The 23,337-nt window shown below is 46.2% G+C and overlaps 1 protein-coding gene across 2 annotated transcripts in view; it reads left to right on the plus strand.

The window, feature by feature from the left end:
• KLHL6 (kelch like family member 6) overlaps positions 1-23,337 on the plus strand; it is a 37,357-nt gene that overhangs the window by 2,717 nt on the left and 11,303 nt on the right. For both annotated transcript variants that reach the window (XM_041416419.1, XM_041416420.1), the window contains exons 3-4: positions 12,881-13,304; positions 18,065-18,230. In XM_041416419.1, coding sequence (XP_041272353.1) covers positions 13,045-13,304; positions 18,065-18,230 — 426 coding nt within the window. In that variant the 5' untranslated portion in view covers positions 12,881-13,044. The remainder of the gene's footprint in view (positions 1-12,880; positions 13,305-18,064; positions 18,231-23,337) is intronic.

Raw genomic sequence — 23,337 nt, forward strand, 5'->3', positions numbered from 1 at the left:
ACCTGATCAGTGGAAGGTATCCTGGCCCAGTGTGGGGGGGTTGGAGTGAGTTGATCTTTAAGGTTCCTTCCAATACAAACCATTCTCTGATTCCATTGTTCTATTATTCTGTGATTAAAGACATCTCACAGAAATACAGAGAACACACCAAAATTTTCTAAAATCCTTCCCATGACCCTGGACTCTTTCACTGTCCTGCCAAAAGTCTTGTGGGTCATGTTGACTTGAGCTGGTCTGCTGGGATAATCAGCAGGTACCATTTAGGCTGGAAGGCATTTTTCCAGGACCAGTCCCTTCCAGCCTCTCCTCTTCCCATTACCTGTTTGAAATGGCACCTGCACCAGGAAATGTCATCTGCAACAAGAGTTACTGCACTGGTACTTGCATAGGAAGGGCCCTGGCCAAAAAATACTCCCCTCCTCCAGTTATTTTTGCCATTTGCACTGTCTCCTGGGTGGCTCTGTAGATCCCCCTTTCCTTTGCACACTTATGATGCACATGGCAGCCCTTTGTTCAGGCTGGCAGTGCTTCCCTGGGTGTCTCTGCTGCAGCAAGGCAGGAGGATGGGAAGGAATGGGGCATTCTCCAGAACCCTGCATGCCCCATGGCCAGCAGGGTGCTGTCCCACTGCCTGCAGGCTCAGTGCTCACTCCTCAGCCAGGGAGGCTCTGGGATTACACTGGGGTACTTCCAGTACACACAAACCATCAGCATTATGTTTACCTATTCAGCACTGCAGGATTGCCTATCCCACCCTGGTCCTAGGCCAGCCTGTGCTCCTATCCCATGCAAATTCCCTCTCTTCCCACTCATCCCAGTGATTCCCACTCATTCACTGCTGTAAGCACCTCAAAACAGGGCCCATGCCAACAGTCCTCCTGTGCAGAAAGTATGTGTCTAATTTTTTCCACCCAGTATCTCCAGGTTCCAAGCCTGGGAGATGTCTATGGGAGTGTAAATTGCAGAGCTGAGAAGAATGAACATTGCATCACTGCTGCCATAAACACTGAGCTATTTCTTTTTGTACAGCACAGAGTATCAAGACACCATGAAACCAATGCCTAGCTGGGGAGATAGAGTCAGTTGTGCTGGTGTTTGTCGGGTTCCTCTCTTTGGGGAGAAGTAAGAAACAAAGAAATGAAAGGTGTTTGAGTTCTTGTTGGTCCCACGGGTGATGACTTGAGGGGAGTTGTACTTGTGGAATGGCAGACAGACACATGCAACCATTAACCCAGCAAGAGAGCAGTAGATACCTGCAAAAACAGTTCCCCGAGCCCATGTGGTGTTGTCACTGTGTTCCCACTCAGCCCCGTAACCTCAAGCCCAACCACAGCCCTACAACTGTTTGCATTAAGTATTCTCTCACAACAGTACTTTCTCACACATCCCTACCCCACAGGCCTTGCCTTTACTCCATGCTGCCACAAAACACCCTACACAGCTCCAGCTCTGCCCTTCAGCCACACTAAATAGCTCTCTCCTCAAACCACTTGCCAATGCCAGGACCAATTAAAGAGGAGCATTGCACCTCTTCATCTCCAAGACCTTCAGACGTTTCACAAGTTAAATAAATCCTTTCTCCAACCCAAGTAACCATGAAAAGCTTTGACAGTGAAGAAAACAGGTTTCAAATAAACAGTATTTTGAATGGGCATATGCATGGCAGTCTCCCCGAATAGAGAATCTCAGACTTTCAAAGCTATCAGAAACCTTCAGGCTTGCAGATCCCTGCCACCACCTGCTTCTGGTGCCTCTCTGGCAACAGGCTGAAGAACAGAAAGCTTAGTAATTGATTAGCTTGGACTAATACCCTTGCTACCCCTAAGAGTGGCAGGGGACATTGCTGGAGCAGCCACTCCATGTGCCAAGGTCCTCACCCTTCTCTGGGCTGCTGTGCCTTTGGGGTGGTGCTTGGGCAAACTCCTACATGATTTTTCTATCTTATATTTTTGTCTACCCCTTCACATTTTTCATCAACAAAGCTTCATCAGTAAAGTTAATCCAGAAGAGGCAGTCCACCAGGAGCTCTGTGATTTCTTCCTCCTCTGCTGAATGGCTCAGCACCTGCATTCTAAGACACACTGAGCAGCTGGGTGCTCTTTTACTGGCACAGGGGTGCAAAGTATTCACTCTCCAGGCTGACTTGTCTCTCCAAGGATGGAGGAATCATGGATGCCAGAAGGATAACTGACAATTCTGTCTGCAAATCCCATGCTTCATGCTTCCTGCACCTGGGAGAGCAGCACAGTAAAAAGCCCCCTACTACCCAGAAATCACTGGTTGGACTCAGCAGCCCAGCATTCCCAGCCTGGAAGCTGCTGCCTTGTCTAAAAGTGGTGGCTGCCTTGGGCAGGGACAGCTGGGGAGGGATGTGGAATAGCTGCTGTGCCCATACATCTGCTTTGGAGCAGCACCCAAAGTCCCAGCTCAGATCAACTCCCCGTCACCCCCTCCTTTGTAAACAGGCTTTTGAGCACCTGTTCTGAGAGCTAAAATGGGACCTGAAATAATCCTATGGAAAAGAGTTGTGTGCTTCTCTAAACAAAGCTCTCAGCTCTATTAAAATGCTCAGCCAGACTAAAGCAACTTCAGATCACTGGTCTTGGACAAAGATTTGTCACACGACGACAGGAAAGAAAATGTTAGCCAGAGTAATCCCAGGAAAAACACACGTAATGAAGGTTTGCAGATTCCAATGCAGCAGCTAAATCAACACCTTGCTTTGCCAAGGAAATATTGTGAAATCTGTGGTTTACTCTTTGATCCTAAGCCTTCCCTACCCACATTTCATAAGCAGTATCATTAGACAGAAATGATTGTAAAACTAAGATTGGTTTGTCAGTGAGCTCCTGATAAAAAGAAATTGACTTGTCACGTCACGGGTGGCTGCTAGACTATGCTGGCATACATTAACATGGTACTGAACCTTGAAGAAAAAATGGATTATGTAAAATATTACATATGGTAGGATAAGCTTTCTTGGACTTTTTAATTAACATTTTAATGTATAGGATACAATATTTTGTAATTTTAAAAGGGGAGGAGACTGAAATGAGGAACAAATCATTACTGTAAGCAGGAAGCAATACAAGGCAAATACATGTCTCATTTCTTCAGATGTATGCTGTATTTATATTATTCATGTTTTTCCTCTAAAATTAAATAAACCTAATGATGCCCTTTAACTCAGAAACACACTAATAAGACTGTGAAGTTCTGAAGAACTTCTGTCTTTCCCCAGGGCAGATATTATGGAATTACACTGGAATATTGAAATTCTCCATTCTCTTTTTAAGAGAAAATTTTAAGAAAAAACTTAACTTTTTCTTAAATCAATATTGATCCGTGGAAAAAGTTACAGTAGCGCTTCTAAAGTCACAACTCTATAATTGGAAGTGGCAAACTTTTAAAAGTTCCCTGTCCTCTCCAATCTAAGAAGGCTTTGGCCTCCTCCTTCTCTAATGTCACACGGCCAAAATTTCACACATGGCCAGCTGGGCTCGGGCTCCCTCGCTCCGCTCCGGGCTCCTCCTCCCGGCGCTGCCGTGCAGGATCTGTCACACTTTCCACAGCGGAGGCGTTGCGGTGTTCCCGAGCTGCCGGCCCGCTGCGGCTGTCCCAATGCCCTACATTCCAGACAGCTTCCCTGATGGATCGCAGAGCCCCGAGAGCCGGCGAGGAGCTCTCTCGGCGGGTCCCGGCCGTGCCAGAGCGGGGCCAGCGCTGCCCCTGCGGGCTCGGGGAATGCCGGCGCTGCGGAGCCGCAGCGGCTCCGCTAAGGACGCCTCGGCCCCGCTCCCGGAGCTTCCCCGCACCCTCCCGTGAGGAACAGCGGAGCTCTCGGGCAGCTCGGCCCCTGGCTCCCTGCTGAAGGTGGCAGCAGTCCTGCTGTGTCCCGCGAGGAGCTCTGTGCCGGGCTCAGGCAGCCGCGCCGGGCTGCGGTGCAGAGGGGCCGGGCTGCGCACCCTCGGCGCCGGGGAGCAGGGCCGGGCACGTCCTGCTGGCCTGCATCGCACAGGAGGAGCAGGAGGGCTGGCTCTGGAAACGGTCCGAGCTTTTCTGGCCTCTGCTGCCGGGGATCTGATGTTCACAGCTACGGCTGCGTTAGGCTAAAATAACTCTGATCAGCTTGAAAACCAAACTAGCAAAGGCACGGGCTCCTAACAGCAGAACTCCTAATTTTGTACACAGGCAGTTAAAGCACACTCAGATAATCCCCTTCCTCAAGAGGAAATACTACAACTTTTTCAGCACTTCATGCAGTACCTTTATTTGCATACAGATTGTAACAACTCACATACACTGTTTCTAACTTTAGGTCATTCATAATTCACTTGCGTAAAAGGCAATAACGGTTTTTGCTACTGGTAATAATTAGCAAAATGTACATTTCTGCAGCATGATTTCTGCTCAGATAAATATTTTCCTACCTGCTCAGCTACTAAGCCAAAAATCTGCCAACTCGATTCTTCTGTAGGCTGCAGGTAGCTGGAAGCAGGGCTTATCCACATCCTCAGGCTCTCTGGCTCACACCACATAATTTTAGTGGATCCATGGCAGGGGTTGGAATGAGATGGTCTTTAAGGTCTACCAATCTAAGCCATTCTGTGATTCTATGATTCATACAGATCCTTCCTCTATAAGTATTGTTGAATTCTCTTGTCTAATAATGCTACCTAAAGACCAGTTTCATACAAGTTTAAATTTCTTGCAAATGAGACAGTTAAGAAATCCTGCTGAAAAACTGCAAAGGTTCAATTTTTTAACATTGTTTTAAAACTTGATGAAGCTTTGGTTGCTGTAATGATGTGGAACTAACTGACAACTACAGTCCATTTTTTTAAACCAACATTCGGGCTCACCAGACATTCACCGTACTTCGCACCATCAAATGGCAAGTTTAAATGTCAGGTTTGAGCTAAAAGAAGTAGTTATGGATGAAAAGGGTCAACTGGAAAATCAGATGGATGTAGGAAGTGGTTTTGTACAGAAGAGCACTTGTGTGTAGATGTATTAAATCAAATTGCACTTTGACCAAAAGTTATGTATTTGTTTATTGAAAAGATGTAGATTTCTGCTTCTTTCCAGTTTGCTTCTTTCCCCCAGACCAAGCAAGGCTCAGCTTTCAGCAGTCACTTGTCAGTCAACCAACTGATTTCCCCCTTTACTGTGTAAGAATAGGAAACACAATAATTAATTACAGAAACTCTGGGATAAGTTTATCCCAGGGATAAACTTGCAGGAATAAGCTTATGTTCCAAGAGTAGCAATATTTGCCAATGCCATCCTTATTTTTCTGATAATTAGACAAGCTAGTAAATGACTCCATGGCAGCCAGCAGTGGAAACTGTACCATATGATGGTCAAAATAAAAGACTGACTGTGATCTGCTGAGTGCACCACACAGTGTCACTCCCTCTTGTAAAGAGTCCCGCTCCTGTTACCATCTCCAGAAAAAAAAAATAAAAATAAAAATCATTTGGCTTCAGAAAGTTTAGACTGGGCTTCATTCTTTTGCTTTGGGTCCATGTGGGTTTCTGGTCTGATAGATTCAGTCCTGCAGGGAAGCAAACAAAGCAGCCTGGTGATGAGGATACAGAGCACACAGACATTGGCGTGAGGTCTGCCCAAGTAAGAGGCTGAGAGGTTTTACAACCCAAGAAGGAGATCTGTGTTGCAAACGAGCAGAATCCCACCACAAGGAAGGTGAGGAAGGACCTCACTGATTTTGGGGCCAGCACTTCTAAATTTCACACAGTCAAAAAACCAAAGCAGAATTCAGTCACAGCTCTGGAGCATCACTCGGAGTGTGAACTCATCAGTTAGGTATGCACAGAACTGGCTGAGATCAACAGGCCTCATGAGAAATAGAAGTCAGTGTTGCCTTAGACATCAGTCACAGACTAGGTTCTTTTCCCATGGTTTGGGGTCACATTGTGAGCTTTTCACTGGGCCACTCAGCAAGTGCTATGAATAAACTCAAGAACTCAAACTTTGGTCCAACCAGTGTCTCATTAACACCAAACAGGCACTAAAACCTGGACCTCCACATAATTCACTACAATGGCAGCTTCCTCCATTTCCCAGCTCCTGCCAAGCAGAACAGCTCTCCTGCATTTCAAGAGCTGCTTTGTTGGTCAGGTTTTGTTGAGCTGTGGAACAAGTGTCTGAGCTGTAGTGTTGTCACTCTTGCCAAGGCTCTGTTCCTTACCTTGCGTGCAGGATGCCAGAACCTGGCAGCATCAGCACATCGAGGTGTACAAAGAATACATCATCAAAGTATCACTGAGGACAACAAGCCTCTATTTCTTCTAGCATGGGCCTGGTTTCTGCTGTCCCATTATGGAGATCAAAGGTATAATTTACTTAGAGGAGGAATTATTTGTGCATAAACAGCCACTAGCTAATAATACAGCAAAGATGCTAATAAATTCTAATGGGTGGCAGAGCAGACAGCAGTAGACAAGTGACCTGAGCATCTTTGTACATAAACTGTAACAAGAGGGAGTCTGATGCTGATGACAAAACCTTTTTGTGAGTAATGCTGGCAAAATCTTTTAGAGAATAATTCAGCTCTAGGTTAAAAGAAAGTGAGGCTCTTCTTTCCTATGAGAAACTAACATTAGGACCTTCTTTCCATCTTCACAAACAACAAGAAATGAAAGTAACTGCTGCTATTTTGTTTCAAATACTGATTATCTTGAGGACAGAAAAGGAGGAACACTTGTCTGTTGTCTTGAAAAACCTGCAGTAGTGTAAGGTGTTGATGACAGGATATCCTTCTTCCAGGGAGAAGGAAAGGACTGTTCTGAGTGGGGAAGGCTTGTTACAGCCTTCCTCAACTGCCATGCCTGGCACCTATTGCATTTCTTTTGGTTCTTACCTATGGCTGCATTCCTGGCCTCAGCCCTTCCAGTTTCATTTGGATGCATCTCATCTTGGGCTATAAAATCTTAAAATACAGTGCTGAGCGATGTCTCAGCTTGCTCTGCCTGCCGCTTTGGGAGTGACCATACTGCACCCCCAGACTGCAATTCAGCTGCTTCAAATAGAGCAAACACTTATTTAAATAGCAGCCTTCCTCCACCACTCCCTCAAAAGCTAATGAGCAGGGGATCAAAGATTCTGGAGCTCAACTGGCCCATCCACACATCGGGGTGACCTCCATAGCCTGTAGCACACGTGGGAGCAATGCAACAACCAGACTTCAAATACTGAACCCAAACAGTTTGGCATTTACAGCTTGGTCAGCTGGGACCTCTCTGTTATACAAGGTGAAAGCGTGGTTTGGAGTCACCCATCTGGATTGTTAACACAGTGCCTGACTATCCCGAAGAAAACAATACATGGAAGCAGCAGTTTTTCTAGAAATATCCCAGTGACTAAAAATACATGCAAATACACTCTGAGAGCAAAAGATGGATAGATAATAAATGCAACACAGCAGGATAACACTGCAATCCTGTCTAAATAAGAGGTAATTTTCAAGAGTGAGGGTATGAGACAGGCCAGCTTCACAAAATCACCATTGTTTGCTGACTTTGAACAAGTGCAGCTGCCCAGAAGGAGAGGTATAAGAAGTCACAAGCAGTAGTTTTTGAAATGGAAGGTGGTGCTAGTTCAGCAGAAAAAGTAAACTGCAATGAAACAAAGATTCCAGTTTGCAGTTTACAGAAAATCTGAGCCAAAAGTTCTGTATGTATTTTCAAAAACTGAAATCCCGTTTGTTCCCCCATAGCTAAATTAAGAATGTGCTATTTTGAGCTAGTGAACATTATCCCAATGTACTGAAAACACAGACAAAAATCCAGCAACTTTCCAGGGTTGACAAGATTATCTCAGGCCTCAGCTATCTTGCTTTGCACAAACAGCTGATGGTAAGATGAGCCCTGATACGTGTCCAGCTGCAGTCCCCACCCCTGCTCCCACACCAAGGAGCTGTGTCTGCTACCCAGCAGGGCCCTCTGTGCTCTGAGGTGTTTTCTGCAGTGCTTGTTGGGATGCACAGTGGAAGAAATTGCAGTGTTTTTCTACTTGAAGAAGTCCAAACCTTGCCAAGACCTTTCTTCTGCTGTTGTGGAGGCACTTTAAAAAGGCTCTCTCAGATGAAGGAACACTGCCTTCCACAGCCCTCAGGAAGCATGGTGAGGCCTGGAGACGTAGCTGTCAATGTGTTGTTGGGTGGCTTCAGCTTTGAAAGCTGTCTGGATTGTAAGAAGTGGAATAGCCTGGAACAGAAGCCACTTGGTCACAGAACACAGACTTGGAGCATGACTTGTGGCAGCAAAATGGACGTGGTCTGGAATAAGAGGAAGAAGACAAACAACAAGAACCACTTGGTATGACATCCAGGTCAGAAATATGAAATCATTGCTGTCTGCAAGTTCAGCAACCTGCTCAGTACTTAGAGCAGGAAGTTTCCAGATCTCGTTGTGATACCAGGATGTCTGAGCATCTTTCTCACTCCAGAAAACCTTCTGCCAGCCTTTATCTGGCCTCTTCCTTGAGGCAGCCACACACTCTCATGTTTCATGGCTGGTTCCTCTCAGACTCATCTGGTCCCTAAGGTCTCTGTTAGCTAAAGTACAAGGATGTGGGAAGCAAAACAAGCAACAAGAACTGTCAGAAATAGGTTCCTATGTTTCTGCCTTTGTTTAAAGAATGCCTCAGCCCCTTGCTCTTGATCCATTGTTGGTGGGTGTGATTTCTTCTGCCCCCTCCTCTTAGTCATGGCCCCAAGTCCATGACTTTCCTGGGACCACCTGAATCTTTCACTTTACAAGATGGGAACCAGGACTCCTGGCTAGTCTTGGCAGATTCATCTGTCGAGGTCAAACTTTACAGTGCTGAAATGCCACAGTGATGAGATCCTGGACTCAGGGACAGACAGTTGAAAATGGACTGGTGTTGGCTACAGATCAACATTTAAACACGGAGCATGGTCAAGGGGGAACAGACGACGCAGAGGTGAGGAAGCCATGGCAGGATGGAAAGCAGCCTCTGAACTCAAATGTACTGTGCAGAGATTCATTGGTACCAGCAGCAGCCTGTGATGTTACAGAGCTCTGTAAACTTGCTATGACACAAGTGACAGATACACACATTATTGACACAGTAATTCCAGCCACTTAGCCAGTTCTCTCAAGCTGATACAGAGTATACACAGGTCAGTTCAGTATTCCTAAGGTAAAGACAATAGACAAACAAGTCATGAGCAGACAAGCCTTCAGCTCTTACCAGTTCATTTAGCTAGCAGGTAATTCTTGACTGAAAACAGTATGAGAGTGCAGACAAGAAGAAGTCTCTAAAGGCCAAATAGAAGAATGTATCTGGAAGCTTCTACCATGAAGTAACAAGCTGGATTTGCCCCAGGATTAAATAACATGTTGCTACTGCAGACTTGGGCCACAGAGCACCTCAGAGAGCAGCTGCCTGGTTGCTGGGTTTGTTGTTCCCTTATACCTGCAAAGACAAAACACTCATCTCAGCACTGTCCTCGTGCTAGTCCAAAAAATTAAACTAGTTACTACATTTGCAGATTAATCCCTGAGCATTACTAAATTTAATCCCAAACGTTACTACGTTTGCAGATTAATCCCTGAGCAAGGGGTTCTCTGAATACAAGGCAGCCCAATGTGGGTTACAAAGGGCACAGATTTTCATTGGGATGTACTAGACTGAATTTATAGCTGTTATTGCTGTTCAGCTAGTAATGAGCAGGCTGCTGTGCCTGCCACAGGACTTGCTTACCTGCCAGTAAATCTGTAAATCACATTCTGGTGTTCACACTGCTGCTGTGCTGCTGATCACCTCACTGTGTTGTGCCTGGGAACACTTTGGTGGCAGCCATGGTGATGGGCCTGGGCTGGCAGGTGGCCAGGGCATCACTGCTGTTTCTGTGCTGCTGCACTGGGCAGGCTGGAATTCCAGTGGGAACTGGGGTGGAAGGGACTGTGACCTGCGAGGAGCCCACGGCCAAAAAGGATCTGGGGTGGAGATTGTAATGGATACACCTTTGTTGTAAGCCATGATTTGAGCTGTATGTTACAGGAATTAGTATAACAGGAACCAGCCAAATAAACGGATGAAAAGCCTCCCAAGAAGCAGCTGCAGGGCAGAACTGACCTGACCTAAGCTAGCCTCGGTGCCCAGGACCTGTACCTTACACAGCACCTTTCCTGTCCCAAGTGACCACCAGAACAGATGGAGCCCAAAGTCATGAACTAAGTTAACTCAAGGGACATTTTGTGGACATTTTGAGGGCATTTTGCAAAGGAAGTCCATAGACCAAGGGAATGACATCTGTGTATTATATCCAAGGGCAGGAGGTGGGGTGGTGGCTAATGAGGTTGTACTGAGTAGTGTGGGACCTGAGCATGATGTGAATGATAAGGAGTACAGGTGGAATGTGTTTGTTTTGTTTGGAGTAGGGTTCTTCACAGTGGCTAGTATGGGGCTTTGGTTTGGATTTGTAGTGGACACAGGGTTGATAACATAGAGGTGTTTTTGTTATTGCTGAGCAGGACTTACACAGAGCCAAGGCCTTTTCTGCTTTTTGTACCGCCCCACCAGTAGGAAGGCTGGAAGTGCTGGAAGCTGAGAGGAGACACAGCCAGGACAGGGGGCCTCAGCTGTGTGGGGAATATCCAAAGGGATGTTCCAGGCTGTGTGACATCATGCTGGCTCAGTAATGTCGGGGAACAAGGAGGAAGGGGGGATGTTTGGAGTGATGGTGTTTGTCTTCCCAAGTAACTGTCATGTGTGATGGGCCATGCTCTCCTGGAGGTGCTCATGGGAAGCAGTGAATAGAGTTCTTGCTTTGCTTTGGTTATGTGTGTGGCTTTTGCTTTGCCTATTAAACTGTCTTTATCTCAACCCATGAGTTTTCCATCTTTTGTCCTCCCAGTTCTCTCCCTGGTCCCACTGGTGGGGGAGTGAGCAAGCTGCCTGGGGCTGGGCTGCTGGCTGAGGTTAAACCACAACACCATGGCAACAGAAGAAAGAAGGGGAGGTGCTTGTCAAGAAAAAAAAATAAATTAGGGGTTAAAAATACACCAAGAGGGTTAGCAATGGCACAGAAGGAGACAGACTGTGGATAATGATTACTGCTAATAGTCAACAGTTCCTTGAGCTGCCGAGGTCCTTCCTGCAGTGCAGTTACTGACAATACCACAGCCATCGACCTAGTTACTGCAGGGTTTCCGTTCCCAGCATTCACAGCCAACACTGACTTACTTCAATTTCACAATTATTAGTGTTTTGCATAAAGCTACAGCAACTGGAATCAAGTGATTGCTGTGGAATCTCAGCTTTTGCTTAAACAGACAAGCACAATGTGAAGCTTCTCACTGTCAGAGAAAAACCAGATAAGATGAATTCCCAAAGGTCAGAAGTTGTGATGATAAACAAGGAGAACCTAGCCCAAGATAGGGTTAAAGTACTGTGATTTTTAAAGCACACCTAGTACTTTTGAGGGGTTTCCTTAATTTTCTCATTGTATTCCTACAGGAGTACTTGGGGAAGAAGGGACTGGCTTTAGAAAAGGAAGCATTCATTAGCAAAACTTAGCACAAAAGGCAGCAGGAACACTTTTAAATCAGCTGGGAAAGGAAAAAGCCAAAGAGCTGCACAGACTACAGAAAATGAAGAAAACCTCATTACAAGGAGGTAGAGGAAAGCAGGCAGGATATTTTTTGCTTTCCTTCCTCTTCATCTTCCAATCTGACTCTCTCAGACCCTGCTTTCACCTCCTTCTGGAAGGGAGGAAGCCAAGCTTCCCATAATACTGTGAGCTCAGCTTTACAAGCTGGAGACAAAAGAGGAAACCAAACACACAACAAGAACCTGTGGATTGGCCAAACAAGGATTCCTGGAAGTAATTATCACAAAGGCAAGGTTTGTTAGCACTCAAACTACCAAGCTGAGGACTGGTCCTACATTCCTCCCAGGGGGAGACAGAGGTGTGCATTTCTACTTCCCAGTGCGAGAGTTTCCTAAGCAAGTCAGGGATTTGCTCTCTTACTCTCAGTAGGCTGTGTTGCTTATTAATTAGCTTGGATCAGGCTCTCGTCTAGGTGATGTCCAAGTAGATCTGGTCCATCCTTAGGTGATAGCAAAACCTTCATCACTGTGCTCTGGGTGCTCCTGTCATGCTGCAGGCTCAGCCCCAGAGCTGCCCTGCAGTGTCCCCACTGCCAGATGTGCAGCCTTGGTCCCACCACTGTCCGTGTCTGTCTTGGGGACAAGTCAGATGCAGCTGTGCCTCAAGCTACACTCATCAGTGAGGATGGTGGGGATGAGCATGGGTGCACTGCTCCCCAGGCTCTCTCCCTGAGCTTTCACTGCTTGTCAGAGCTGGTGGCAGGGCACTGGCTGCACGGACACATCCCTGTGCCCAGCAGTGGAGCCTGAAGACATCATCATCGTCAGCTGTGAGGTCTTTGATGCTGGTCCATGTCCTTGAGAGAGCTGTGCCCATTTAACCTTAAAGAAAAGCCATGCAATGGTTGCCAGCTAACCAGTCACAAGGGACAGAAACATCCACTTGGAGGGTTTTCTGAATACACAAGCATATTACTAAAAAACAAAACCAAACTCCAAACCAGCTCAGTTATTAATAACCACATACCTGGAAAAAGAAATATAAAATATTTTGCTTTTTCCCTTAGCAGCCCAGTCCACCAGGAGTCCTTGATAGGCATGTGGTGCACCTATCAATACAACCAGCAGATAACAGCGAGGGACTGGCTTGAGGGTGGGAAGCAGGCTGTCCCTGTCACTTGTAATCTTCTCACATCCAGAGGCATCTTAAGGCCTTTCTAAACACGCTGATACTGCCTGAAAATCACTGAAAAAACCTACCCTTTGTTTGTGTTAACAGGATGAGAAAGTGCAAGGCTTCCTGTTATGTGTGTGTGACAGCTACAGATAAGCAGAGACCTCTGGACAGGAAATCCGCCCAACTTCTGCAGTGTGATTTGCCCAAAGCTGAGGAGCCCTTTTTAGATCGAAGCACCAACAGAATGAGACGGGGCTGGCCAGAAAATGGGGGACACGCTGGAGAAGAGCTCTGAGGAGCCTGAGATCTCTTTGGACAATGAGTGTTCGACAAAAATGGGGGACCTGGTGGAAGTCTCGAGTGGTGAAAAGGTCAAGTTTGACGATACAGGTCTCTCTCTTGTGCTCCAGAACGGCCTTGAGAACCTTCGGCTTGAAAATTCCCTTACTGATGTCATCCTGTGCGTGGACAGCAGGGAATTCTCCTGTCACCGAGTGGTCCTTGCTGCAGCAAGCAATTATTTCAGGTAAGGTTTGTAACAAACAAAACCAATACACTTATTTTGCTTCTTAGAATTGAACTGTAGGTCTCCAAGGAGTGCAAACTGGGTGTTGAAGTCTGCAAATTCACAGTGAGCCTCTAATTCCTTATGTCTTTCAGCTTTTTTAAAGTTGGAGACTTAAATAAGACAGGTGCCTAGTTGTGGGTTTGCTGGAGTTCTGATACCAGCACTCAAAAAGTCTGCTGGAGGCAGGCAAAGGAGGACAGAATATTGGCAGACAAGAAATGAGAAATTTGAATGAGAAATGACAAATGCATGAGAAAAGGGTGTTTTAACCAAGTATCTTTAGCCACTTGTCTTGTCCCTTTGGGACCTGGGCAAAGAGGAATACCCATTCAGATAGCAGAGTATTTTTATTGAAATAGGAGTGGGTTTCTGGACCTTGCTAATTTTTTCTTGTTACCATTCTGGGATAAAAATATATATTGCATTACATTTTTGAGGAGGAAAGAGAAGGAATTTTCCATCTGGAAATCAGTTGCAATGGGAAATGTCTCCTTGAAAGCAATTTTGCCACTTCACTGTCTCCTGGTCTGCTTGAACTTTTCATTCTTTCAATACAATAGATATTCTATCTGAGACTACTGGCCAACAAAAGAACAAATTTTAGACACACAGAGGAACTTGGTATCAGTTTTAGCACAGATTTTCCGTTATCAATTAGACAATATCATTTAGACCATCACATTTGCATGGCTGGGATTTTTTTTCTTTCTTTCTTTTACTGCTAAAGTGGTCAGATGACTGAACAGGAAACACGAGAAAAAAGGACCTGTGACCACTTGTGACATGAGCAGAAAGCTAATTTTAATGGAGTCTGGTAAGCTTTGCTAGTAGTGCCAGAACAGTTCTGCTTTTCTAATCTAGAATAGAGATTCTGGGTCTGTGAATATTTGGAGACAGGTATTATTTCTACAGAGAGATTAAATTTATTGCATATGAGAAAATATACAGCTAAAAGCAGAGATGCCCAAATATTTCTTACCATCATTGTGTGCATAATGGACAGCAGATGCACAAATTAAAATCAAAATTATTGTAATGATACTTTGACAAAAACCCCCAATTTCACTATAAGTAAAGGTGCTGCAATCAAAGGGATTTTCCAGTTAAAACCAGGCAAGACAGTTTTATGAGAACAGCTGTTGGCCAGCTTTCCACAGAGCTTTACCTGAGCTACAGCTGCAGCTACAGTTCCTTGGAAGGAGGGGAGATACCTGGCTGGAGGTCATCCCATCCCAAGGCAACTGCAGATGTGTTCAGGGTCTGTCCCTCTGGGTGCTTCTGTTTGGCTTGGCTTCCCACAGAGTTGAGATTTATTACATCTCACTGTCTGCTAGTGCTTCTTGTCATGACTCTTTGGGTTAGTTTCAATCACATTTGGCGCAGGATGGAAATTTCAAACCTGAAGTTCCCGTGAGTTTGGTGGAAGTCTGCAGCTAGGAGAGGAGAGATGCTGGGCTGGTGCCCTTGGTGCTCTGCAGGGTAATGAGCAGGGTGTCCTGGCCAGCCAGCACACAGGGCCCAGAGCAACCACACTGCACAGCCAGCACAGGCTGAGCTCCTGGGAGGGACCCTGAAGTGTGTAAGAGGAATAAGGAAGGAGAATGGAGGGCTCAGGAAGGGGAAGCTGAGGTTACTGCGAGAAGGGAAAGAAGGACGCAAGTCTGCAGGGAACTGAGCTTTGCTGGTTCTGCTGCTCACAAGGAGCCTTCATTCATCTTACCATAATTCTCTGGAAGCAGAGAAAGAAGGAATTCTTAAATCCCACTGTTCCTGTGAGTACTTTCCACGCTATGACAGGACCTCTAACAGCAGCCATGCACTGGAGCAAAGCAAAGGGACGCAGAGACTCACGGCTTCATTCCCCTGCATGTTACACAACCCTTCCTGAAGGCTGGGTGCCACAGTGTGGGCAGCCCACAGAAGCTGACTGGAACACACTTAAACAAAGCTAACCCCTTCTAGGCCTTCTTCAGCACTGCTGGAGAGCAGATAGACTAATTCTTGTGATGTCCTGCACCCATAGACATAAAAACATTAACTCTCCATTTACCTCCATGATGATAACAAAGCAAAGAGAAACACCAGCTGACTAAGGTGGAATAGTATTCTTTAATCCTGCACTGCCCAGGAGTAGAGACAGAATGGGGCTGGGAGAGGTTGGAGCCATTTTCCAGAGCATCCTCGAGCTCCAGAATGGTTGTTTGAACTCAGGCTCATAATTCCAAGCACAAGCATTCCAGTGTGGGAGGGTGCTTAAAAAGTGCTTCACGAAACTGCAACCCCTCATCTATTTTATTGAGATTTCTCTAATTTTAAAAATTAGAATTTTTTCTAAAATTGCCCATTTTTGGCTATCTAAATTTGGCATTGGGTTCAGATGTGCATTTCTTAGAGTACCTGTTGGTTTAAAGGTGCAGTTTAGAATTACACAGGGACAAGACCCAGGGAAACATAGAATGGAATTAGTAGCCACATCTGAAGGATTTAGAGCCTCCTGAGGGTAAGTTCAGAAAGATTCAGAGGCAGCATTTTAATGCCTAGGAGAGAAGCTCAGCCTGATCAGCCTGAGTGGAGTCAGGTGTTTCCCCTGCCGGCACACAGGGGGGGAGCAAGAACCACTCCATTTGAGCAGAAGGAAGGCCACAGCAGTCAGCTCTCCTGTGCAGCACTGCCCAGTTCAGCCCTGCCACGATCTAGAGCAGAGCACTGTGCTTTAGAGCTGTGATTTCTGCAGCTCACAGCCACGTTACCTAAATCTACACCCTACGAAATTGGGAGTGGATGGCAGCTCTAAACCAATTACAAAGATTAGGAGGCAGATAGGCCAAAGCACTTCGACCTGTGCACAGCCACCAGCAGAATGCTGAGCAGCCTTGCACAAGTGTCACCCTGGGTATATCTGACTGACCCAGCAAACACTCCAGTCTGTGGGACAGAAGTGAGACTCTCACCTCCCCGACAGCGATGGGTCAATACAAGTCTGGAGTCACCAGTTTAAGAGATGAAAGGAAGAAGAGCAGACACCACCTGCACCCTCCATGGGCCTGGTTCTCGTTCAGATGAAACATCCGGCATCCGTCAATCCCGCAGGACTCAAAGAGCTCTCCTGTGCCAACCCCCCCTCTCGGTGCTGAAGCCCATTCCCAGGGAGAAGTGGGAACTGAGGGCTGCTGTTTTCAGATGGCCACCTCTTTCAGTGGCCCACACATCCCCTTTTACATCACTTGACAGTGCCAGAGGGAGAGAAGCTAAATGAATCCAAGACTCGTGGTCACCGAAATTAAGGAGCGTTTGTCTAAATGCCTTTGAAATATTCTGATTTCAGTAGCGGCAGAAGCTGGACCATGAAGCAGGGCAGTGAAGCAAAAGCCTCTCATGAGCTGAGATGAGTGAAAGGAAAAATAAGAATTTTGGCTGAGCAACTTTACTGACAAGTAACTTCTCTGCCCAAATTTCCTACTCAAAAGTTAGGCCTCTCTATCCAGAGGCAGTTTTGCACACTGAGGTAACTAAGACCTTGCTATAAATTTTCTGCTGAAGTAAGGAACAGGTAGTTCTTAGAGCAAGTGGCAGCTGGTGTCTTCCATCCATTTGCCATTCATTGTGCCTAACTGCTTTGCAATAAAATCTGTTTACGTCTTGGTTCCAGTAAGATGTGTCAGTCAGACAGCTTAATTCAGGCACTTCTTTTACAAGAAAAGCATGGCCTAAGACTTGGGACCTCTAGCCATTTCCCAGGTTGCATTGTCCTGTCAACACTGTGTATGACTAATAAAGAAGGGCTTGGAATGCAGGGTAAAGAGTGCTTCTAATTACACTTTAGATCTGCACATGTTTTTCACCAATGCAGTTACGAGTGGACTCATGTAATTCTGATCTGTTGAGACAGATTCCAAATGATGTGACATCCCGTTCTCTGAATGCAGCAAACAAGAAGGGGCTGATCAAAAGCATAAGTAAAAGCAAAAAGCATTGGAAGAAATAATTAAATCTGTGAACTGGAAATGCAGAGGAAGATGTGTGTGTTTGTCTTGCAGCTGTCACAATGCATAATGGATTTAAATAGCCCTTAGAGAATTTCTGATTTATACCCCATGATCTGAAAATGCAGAGGAAGATGTGTGTGTCTTGCAGCTGTCACAATGCAAAATGGATTTAAATAGCCCTTAGAGAATTTCTGATTTATACCCCACATGAAATATCTGCCCAGTGCCAAAGGTATGTCTGGTGGTCACCTTTCAGATGCAGCATTATCCACCAAAGAACAGTTGCTATCTACATGTATGAAATCACTGCACTTTCTGCCTAACAGCAGTTACAATTCATGCAAATTCAACTGCTTCTCTAGCCAAGAGGCACCAACTTTACAATCCCAAAATTTAGCAGAAGAAAAGTTGGACTCTAAATTAGAAGGAAATCCATAAGCCATTCTCCCCTGGCCCACCACTGTTATTAATGCCTTTTTCTGCCCTGGAGCCCTAGGTCTGCTGTAGAGGACAGCACAGAGGAATCAGTTATGTGTGTATGTCTTATCAAACTCATGATTACAGAGGTAGAAGAGCAACAAAAAGATATTTTCTTGTTTCTTTTCAACAGGAGTAATTGCATAAAATATGAAGCAATCACAGTATTCTGTGTTGAAATCTGAATAGCCCAATGTTTTCAGAATGCCTCATCCTGACTGGAATGCAGTAAAAGATAAATGTCTTTCTTTCCAGGGCCATGTTCTGCAATGATTTAAGAGAGAAATATGAGGAGAAGATCATACTAAAAGGAGTTGATGCAGAAACCATGAATATACTCTTGGACTACACTTACACCAGCAAGATGCTCATCACAAAGCAAAATGTACAGAAAGTCTTGGAAGCTGCCAGCCTCTTTCAGGTACAGATAACTCAGATGCACTGACCCAATCTCACTGCTCTGGCAACACCACGTCTTACCCTGGTTAGCACACTGCAAACTTCTCTGATTTCATGGGTTCTGGAAGCATTTTGCTTCATATTTACTTACATTAAGGTAAAAAAAGGCAGGGACAGCCATGTACTGGAATTTTGCTGTGCTGAGTGTCATGCAAACAGGAAAAGAGCCTGGCTGTGCCTCCAAGAGCTGCTCCATGTGCTGCCTGCCTGGCAGTGCTCCCCAAAATTCAGGTCAGCCTGTGAAGGCAGTCAGAAGGGGTAGTGGGCAGCAGCTGGCATGGCTGGCCAGAGCAGGAAGTTGCTTTGCCTCTCTGTCTCCCCTGCCTTGAGATGGAGGCTTGCCAGCCAAAGTTAGCTCCCTCCTTTGTAGATCTCATGATGGAAAGGGTTTTAGTCATGACCTGGGACTTGTGGGAGGCCAGAGTTGGGCAGTGTTACTCAGCCTTTGGTCCACGAGGTATTCACGTGTCCTGTAAATCACCTGTGAGGTCTACCAAATTGCAGTGTCTGGTACCATGCTGCAAATTGCTAACAAATTGTAACCAACATAACCTGCCAAGTGCCAGTGTGTGTGTGTGTCCATTCCTCTCATTGGGGAAGTCAAGAAACACGCAACTCCGTGGTTCATGAGGGAATTCAGACTCTTGAATCTTACATGGAAATTTTGCTCTGCAGTTCTGGAACTCTGCGTTTTAGGACTCAAGTCCTGTGAGGAGCAGCTTAGGGAGCTGGGGGTGCTCAGTGTGGAAAAAAAGAGGACTCTATTAAAAAGGGACTTTATTGAAAAGGAGGACTCAAATAGGGTACCCTCAGGGGGTACTCTATTGCTCTCTTCAACTCCCTGACAGGAGGCTATAGCCAGGTGGGGATTAGGCTCTTCTCCCAAGTAAAAAGTGATAGGACAAGAGAAAATTATCTCAACTTGTACCAAAGGAGGTCTAGGAAAAATTTCACAAAGGTAACTTTAATGTCACCTGGGCCTGCAGTGCATTTTCCATGGACCAACACTACCAACTGGTACCATTAAATGGCTATATTTTGTTCATTTTCAGGACATTTTCCATCTTGTTTTTGTTTTCTTTTGAACCTTTTTTCCTTAGGCTCATTCCTCAGCTTTTTTTTTTTCCTTCCTTCTGGAACTATCAAAAGTATAAACTTATGTTTTTTTCATGTATCTTCCCTACATTTCCTTAATATTAAGATTAAATTTGATTCCCAATGCTGGTGCTTTAAGAAAACCATCAAACTCTGTTAGAATAATGATAAAACTGTGAGGGTACCGTAAGTAAGAAAAGTAAAGTAGAAAAAAAACTAGATAAACCTAGAACACCAGGAATGTTCAGCTACAAAGAGTGATTGTCTTGGATACTATCAAGTTTTATAAGGCCTCATTATAAATTTATAAGTCCTCACATTTATAATGTGAGGGTTTGGGTTGAAAATGTGTTTTGTGCAAAAAAGATTTAGTAACTATTAAATCTTTAATAATCTACTATATCAAGCTGACAGAACTAGAGTTCTGCCAGCTTGTCCGTGCTATTTGTGCTGAAGAACAGAGTTGAAAGAGTCAAATGTTTCATTTGGATGTATCAACAGCTGAAAAGATTATTTCTGTAATTTATTGTAACATTTTTGTTTGATAAATTCTTTCAAATTAGTGGCATGTGAGAAATCCAAATTCCAAATATAATCTTTTCAACTGACTTAGCAATAACTTGTGACAGAGCCTCTTTTTAACCTTGGGGACTTGGCAAAAACGAAAGAAGAAATAACTTGCACAGTTCTAGATATTTCAGTATAGATATTCCAAAGTAAATAATCTCCTTTTCTCAAGAAACTGTTTTTGAAAAGGTTTTATGTAATTATGCCTTTCTTTACTCCCTTCTAGTAAGTTTTGACCAAATGCAGTCAAAACTGACAGTGGGAAGAGGTGGAGGGATGTTTGGAGAGCGCAGGCATCCCTGCCATGGTGGGGAAAGCAGGTGAAGGGTTTGGAACAGGGAGCTGCTGAACAGCTAAGCCTCACCCTCAAGTGAGCCAGACAAATTTTTTCCACCTCAAGCGCAGTTGCAACATGAGTTCAATAATCACCTCCTCTGTCTGGCTGGTGGCTGCCCAGCCGCTGCACTTGCAAGGTTGGTGCCCACCCTGGATCCCGCCCAGCAGCCGCTGCCACCCACACTGCCTGCAGAGCTGCTCGTCCTTTCACCCTGGGAAGGGTCAAGATCCCAGCTGCTGCCCAGGGCCATGGCAGGCAGCCCTGCTTCCCTCACCAGAACTCAGCAACAACCTCCAGAGCTGTCTACACTGCTCCTGCCCCCCAGGAACCTCTGTATTACCCATTGCCTCAACAGGTCCCGCATCAGCTGTGGTGGTGGAAGCAAAGAAATAGTGAGAGGGAAGCAGGCTTCTGAGCAGATGGAAAAGAAACTGTGTTGTCACCAAAGGCTGGGATGCCCCCTGCCATGGAAATGCCAAAGGCTGTGATGCCCCCTGCCATGGAAATGCAGTGGGAACAGTGGAGGATGCCCGAGCTGTCCCCTCTAAGCACAGCAGGCTGCTCTGCCCTCAGGGCACGGTTGAAGCAGCACCAGCTTGGTGGCCTGACTGACCCCAAAGCACCCCTCATCCCTGGGGTCATCCACTTTACATGAGCAGACACTCCAAGGGAAATAGGGCTCCACTACCTGGCAGCCATCCTGAGGCCACTGAGCAGGGCAGAGCCAGGGTGCCAGCTGCAGGCCGCGCCAGACAGGAGGGCACCATTTGCCACCAAAGGCCTTCAGGGCAGCTCCCGGGGGAGAAGGGCTGGCAGGCTCAGAAGGCCTCCCCTCCCCGGGGAGCAGCCCTGGAGGGGGCTGTGCCCCTCAGCTGCCTCTGGCCGGGGCTCCCTCGGGGCACAGGTGTCCCCGCTGAGCCGGGACAGGACCTGCTGTCCCTGCAGCCGCAGCAGAGCCGGTGGCCGAGGGCCACAAGCTGCAGGGTGCAGGATCCGGCCCTGAAGTGTGCTGCATACAGAGAAGGATTGTGAATGAAAGAAAGACCTTTCAGTCCCCATTGCCTTCCCCTTGTAGGGGCTCTAGCTGGAGGCATGGCTGCTGGCACTGCTTACACTCCACCATTGAACCACAGCTGGGACAAGCGAGGACTCCATGGGGAGAACAAATTTTGCTATTCAGAGTCAAAGCCAACTGGAGGCCAAGTAAGCGTATGGGATGTCTTTAGCAAGTGAGAACCTGGATTCAAATGGGTATTAGAAGAAGGATTAACTTATTGAAGAAACTGTTCTCAGGGAGCAGGGCTTTTAAAGTGCCTGGATTGGCATTAGGAGGGGTACTCACAGTGGACAAGCGGAAAATTCAGAGCTCTGCCAGCATCATCAGAGCAGATGAAGCAGAGGCTCAGGGTTGTCTTCCTTCTGATGCTCTCTTGAGTCAGCCATCTGCTCTCCTGGGACTGACTGACATATGCCCAGCAAGTTTTGGGGGAGTTTTGGGGGGAATTTAGTGTCTAAATGAAGGCAGTGGTGGGGAGTCAGCACAGCGCAGAGATGAGGAGCAGAACCAGGGAAAGTCCTGCCTTGATTTGCCCCCAAGCAGCCCGGCCTCTCTGGTGGAGCCCTCAGCGGGGCCGCTTCTCACACCCACACCTCGCAGTTCTGCATTTGCCTGGCCACAAACAGCCCCGCAGTGAGGGAGTGGGGCCTGCTGGCCGTGAGAGCAATGTGCACCTCCCTGTCACCTCCTCAGCGCTGCTCTTAACAAGCCATGTATAAATAATTCGAGAACTCTACAGAGCTTTGCTGCAGGCTGTGAGAAGGTTGTTTTGGGGTCTATTCCCAGAGTCACAGATGAGTCGATATGACCTTGGCAAATCCTAGGTTTGTTTTTTTTTGTGTCTCATTACTGACAACTTTGAATGCTTATGCTTAATAAGCTTAATAAGGCTGATGCTTAACCTGCCTCAGGTCTGAAGCCTGCTTGGTGGCAAAGTTCTTTCAGATCCTCAAGGAAATGCCCTGGTGAGTTCAAAGTGGTTGCCTCGTGCTTGCCCTGAGAGCAGGCAAGGGGAATGTGGCAGGTGCTGAGGGGTCACTGAGCTGTGCCGCGGTGCCACCGTGGGCCACTGATATATTTTTATCACAATTAATGTCAGTGGTGGCAACACGTTCTGCGACCTCACATAGCCTTGTTCATCAGTCAGTTGCATTTCTCTAAACTTTTGACCACATCTAAATGTAAAACAGGAACCAGGCAGTCTGTACACAGCGTCTGCGATCGCTCAGCTCTGATAAACAGTCTAAATATGTCAACACGACACCGACGGGTCTGGAAGGTTCTACCCTAATTACTGAAACAAATCTACATACTACAGTGTTTAAAAATGTTTCGCTTCCTCTTTGCCCCTCAATTACTATTGCACAACTTTCCCCAGTGAGAAAACATGAGTTAAAATGGTTTGCTTGCTGACACTGGATGGAAAAACAACCCAAAAAGCACAGATGGAAATGCACAACATTAGCTCTGATCCATCTTTATTGCATTGTTCTGTGGCAGTATTTGTACCTGAAATCACAGAGGTGATGGAAAATCCATTAGGATGAAGCATTGTAATTGATCAGTTCTACCCAGAACTGGTTCTCAATTCCTGAATAATCATCAGCAATCCAGCTCAGATCACACTGTTTAGAAATACCCTGCAGACACCTGTGGCCCAGCATATGTGTGCTTGGGACCCTCAGGTGGGGTCATTTTGCCAAGGAAATTTATGAGAGTAGTTGTGATGCCTTATTGAATGCAAACACAGCCAGTTCTCTGATTAAGCAGACTCTGTGTGTAAAATGCATATCAATATTTTTTTCAGCCAATAGTGATGACAAATCAGGTCACTAGACCCTCTGAAGGCCTCCCCCAAAACAGATTCTTGCCAGAAAGCCCTGTCTGTCAGGAAGCTCAAAAGAATTGCTGATGGCCAATCTCTTCCTGCCACTCACCCCAGTCTAGGACTGCTGCCCATTCCTTCTGGGGCAGCACCCTGCTCCAAACCTCCCAGCCCTCAGCGCTCACTTC

This window comes from Onychostruthus taczanowskii, unplaced genomic scaffold, assembly GCF_017590055.1.
Source record: "Onychostruthus taczanowskii isolate IOZ18803 unplaced genomic scaffold, ASM1759005v1 scaffold51, whole genome shotgun sequence".
In the NCBI taxonomy this organism is placed as follows: Eukaryota; Metazoa; Chordata; class Aves; order Passeriformes; family Passeridae; genus Onychostruthus; species Onychostruthus taczanowskii.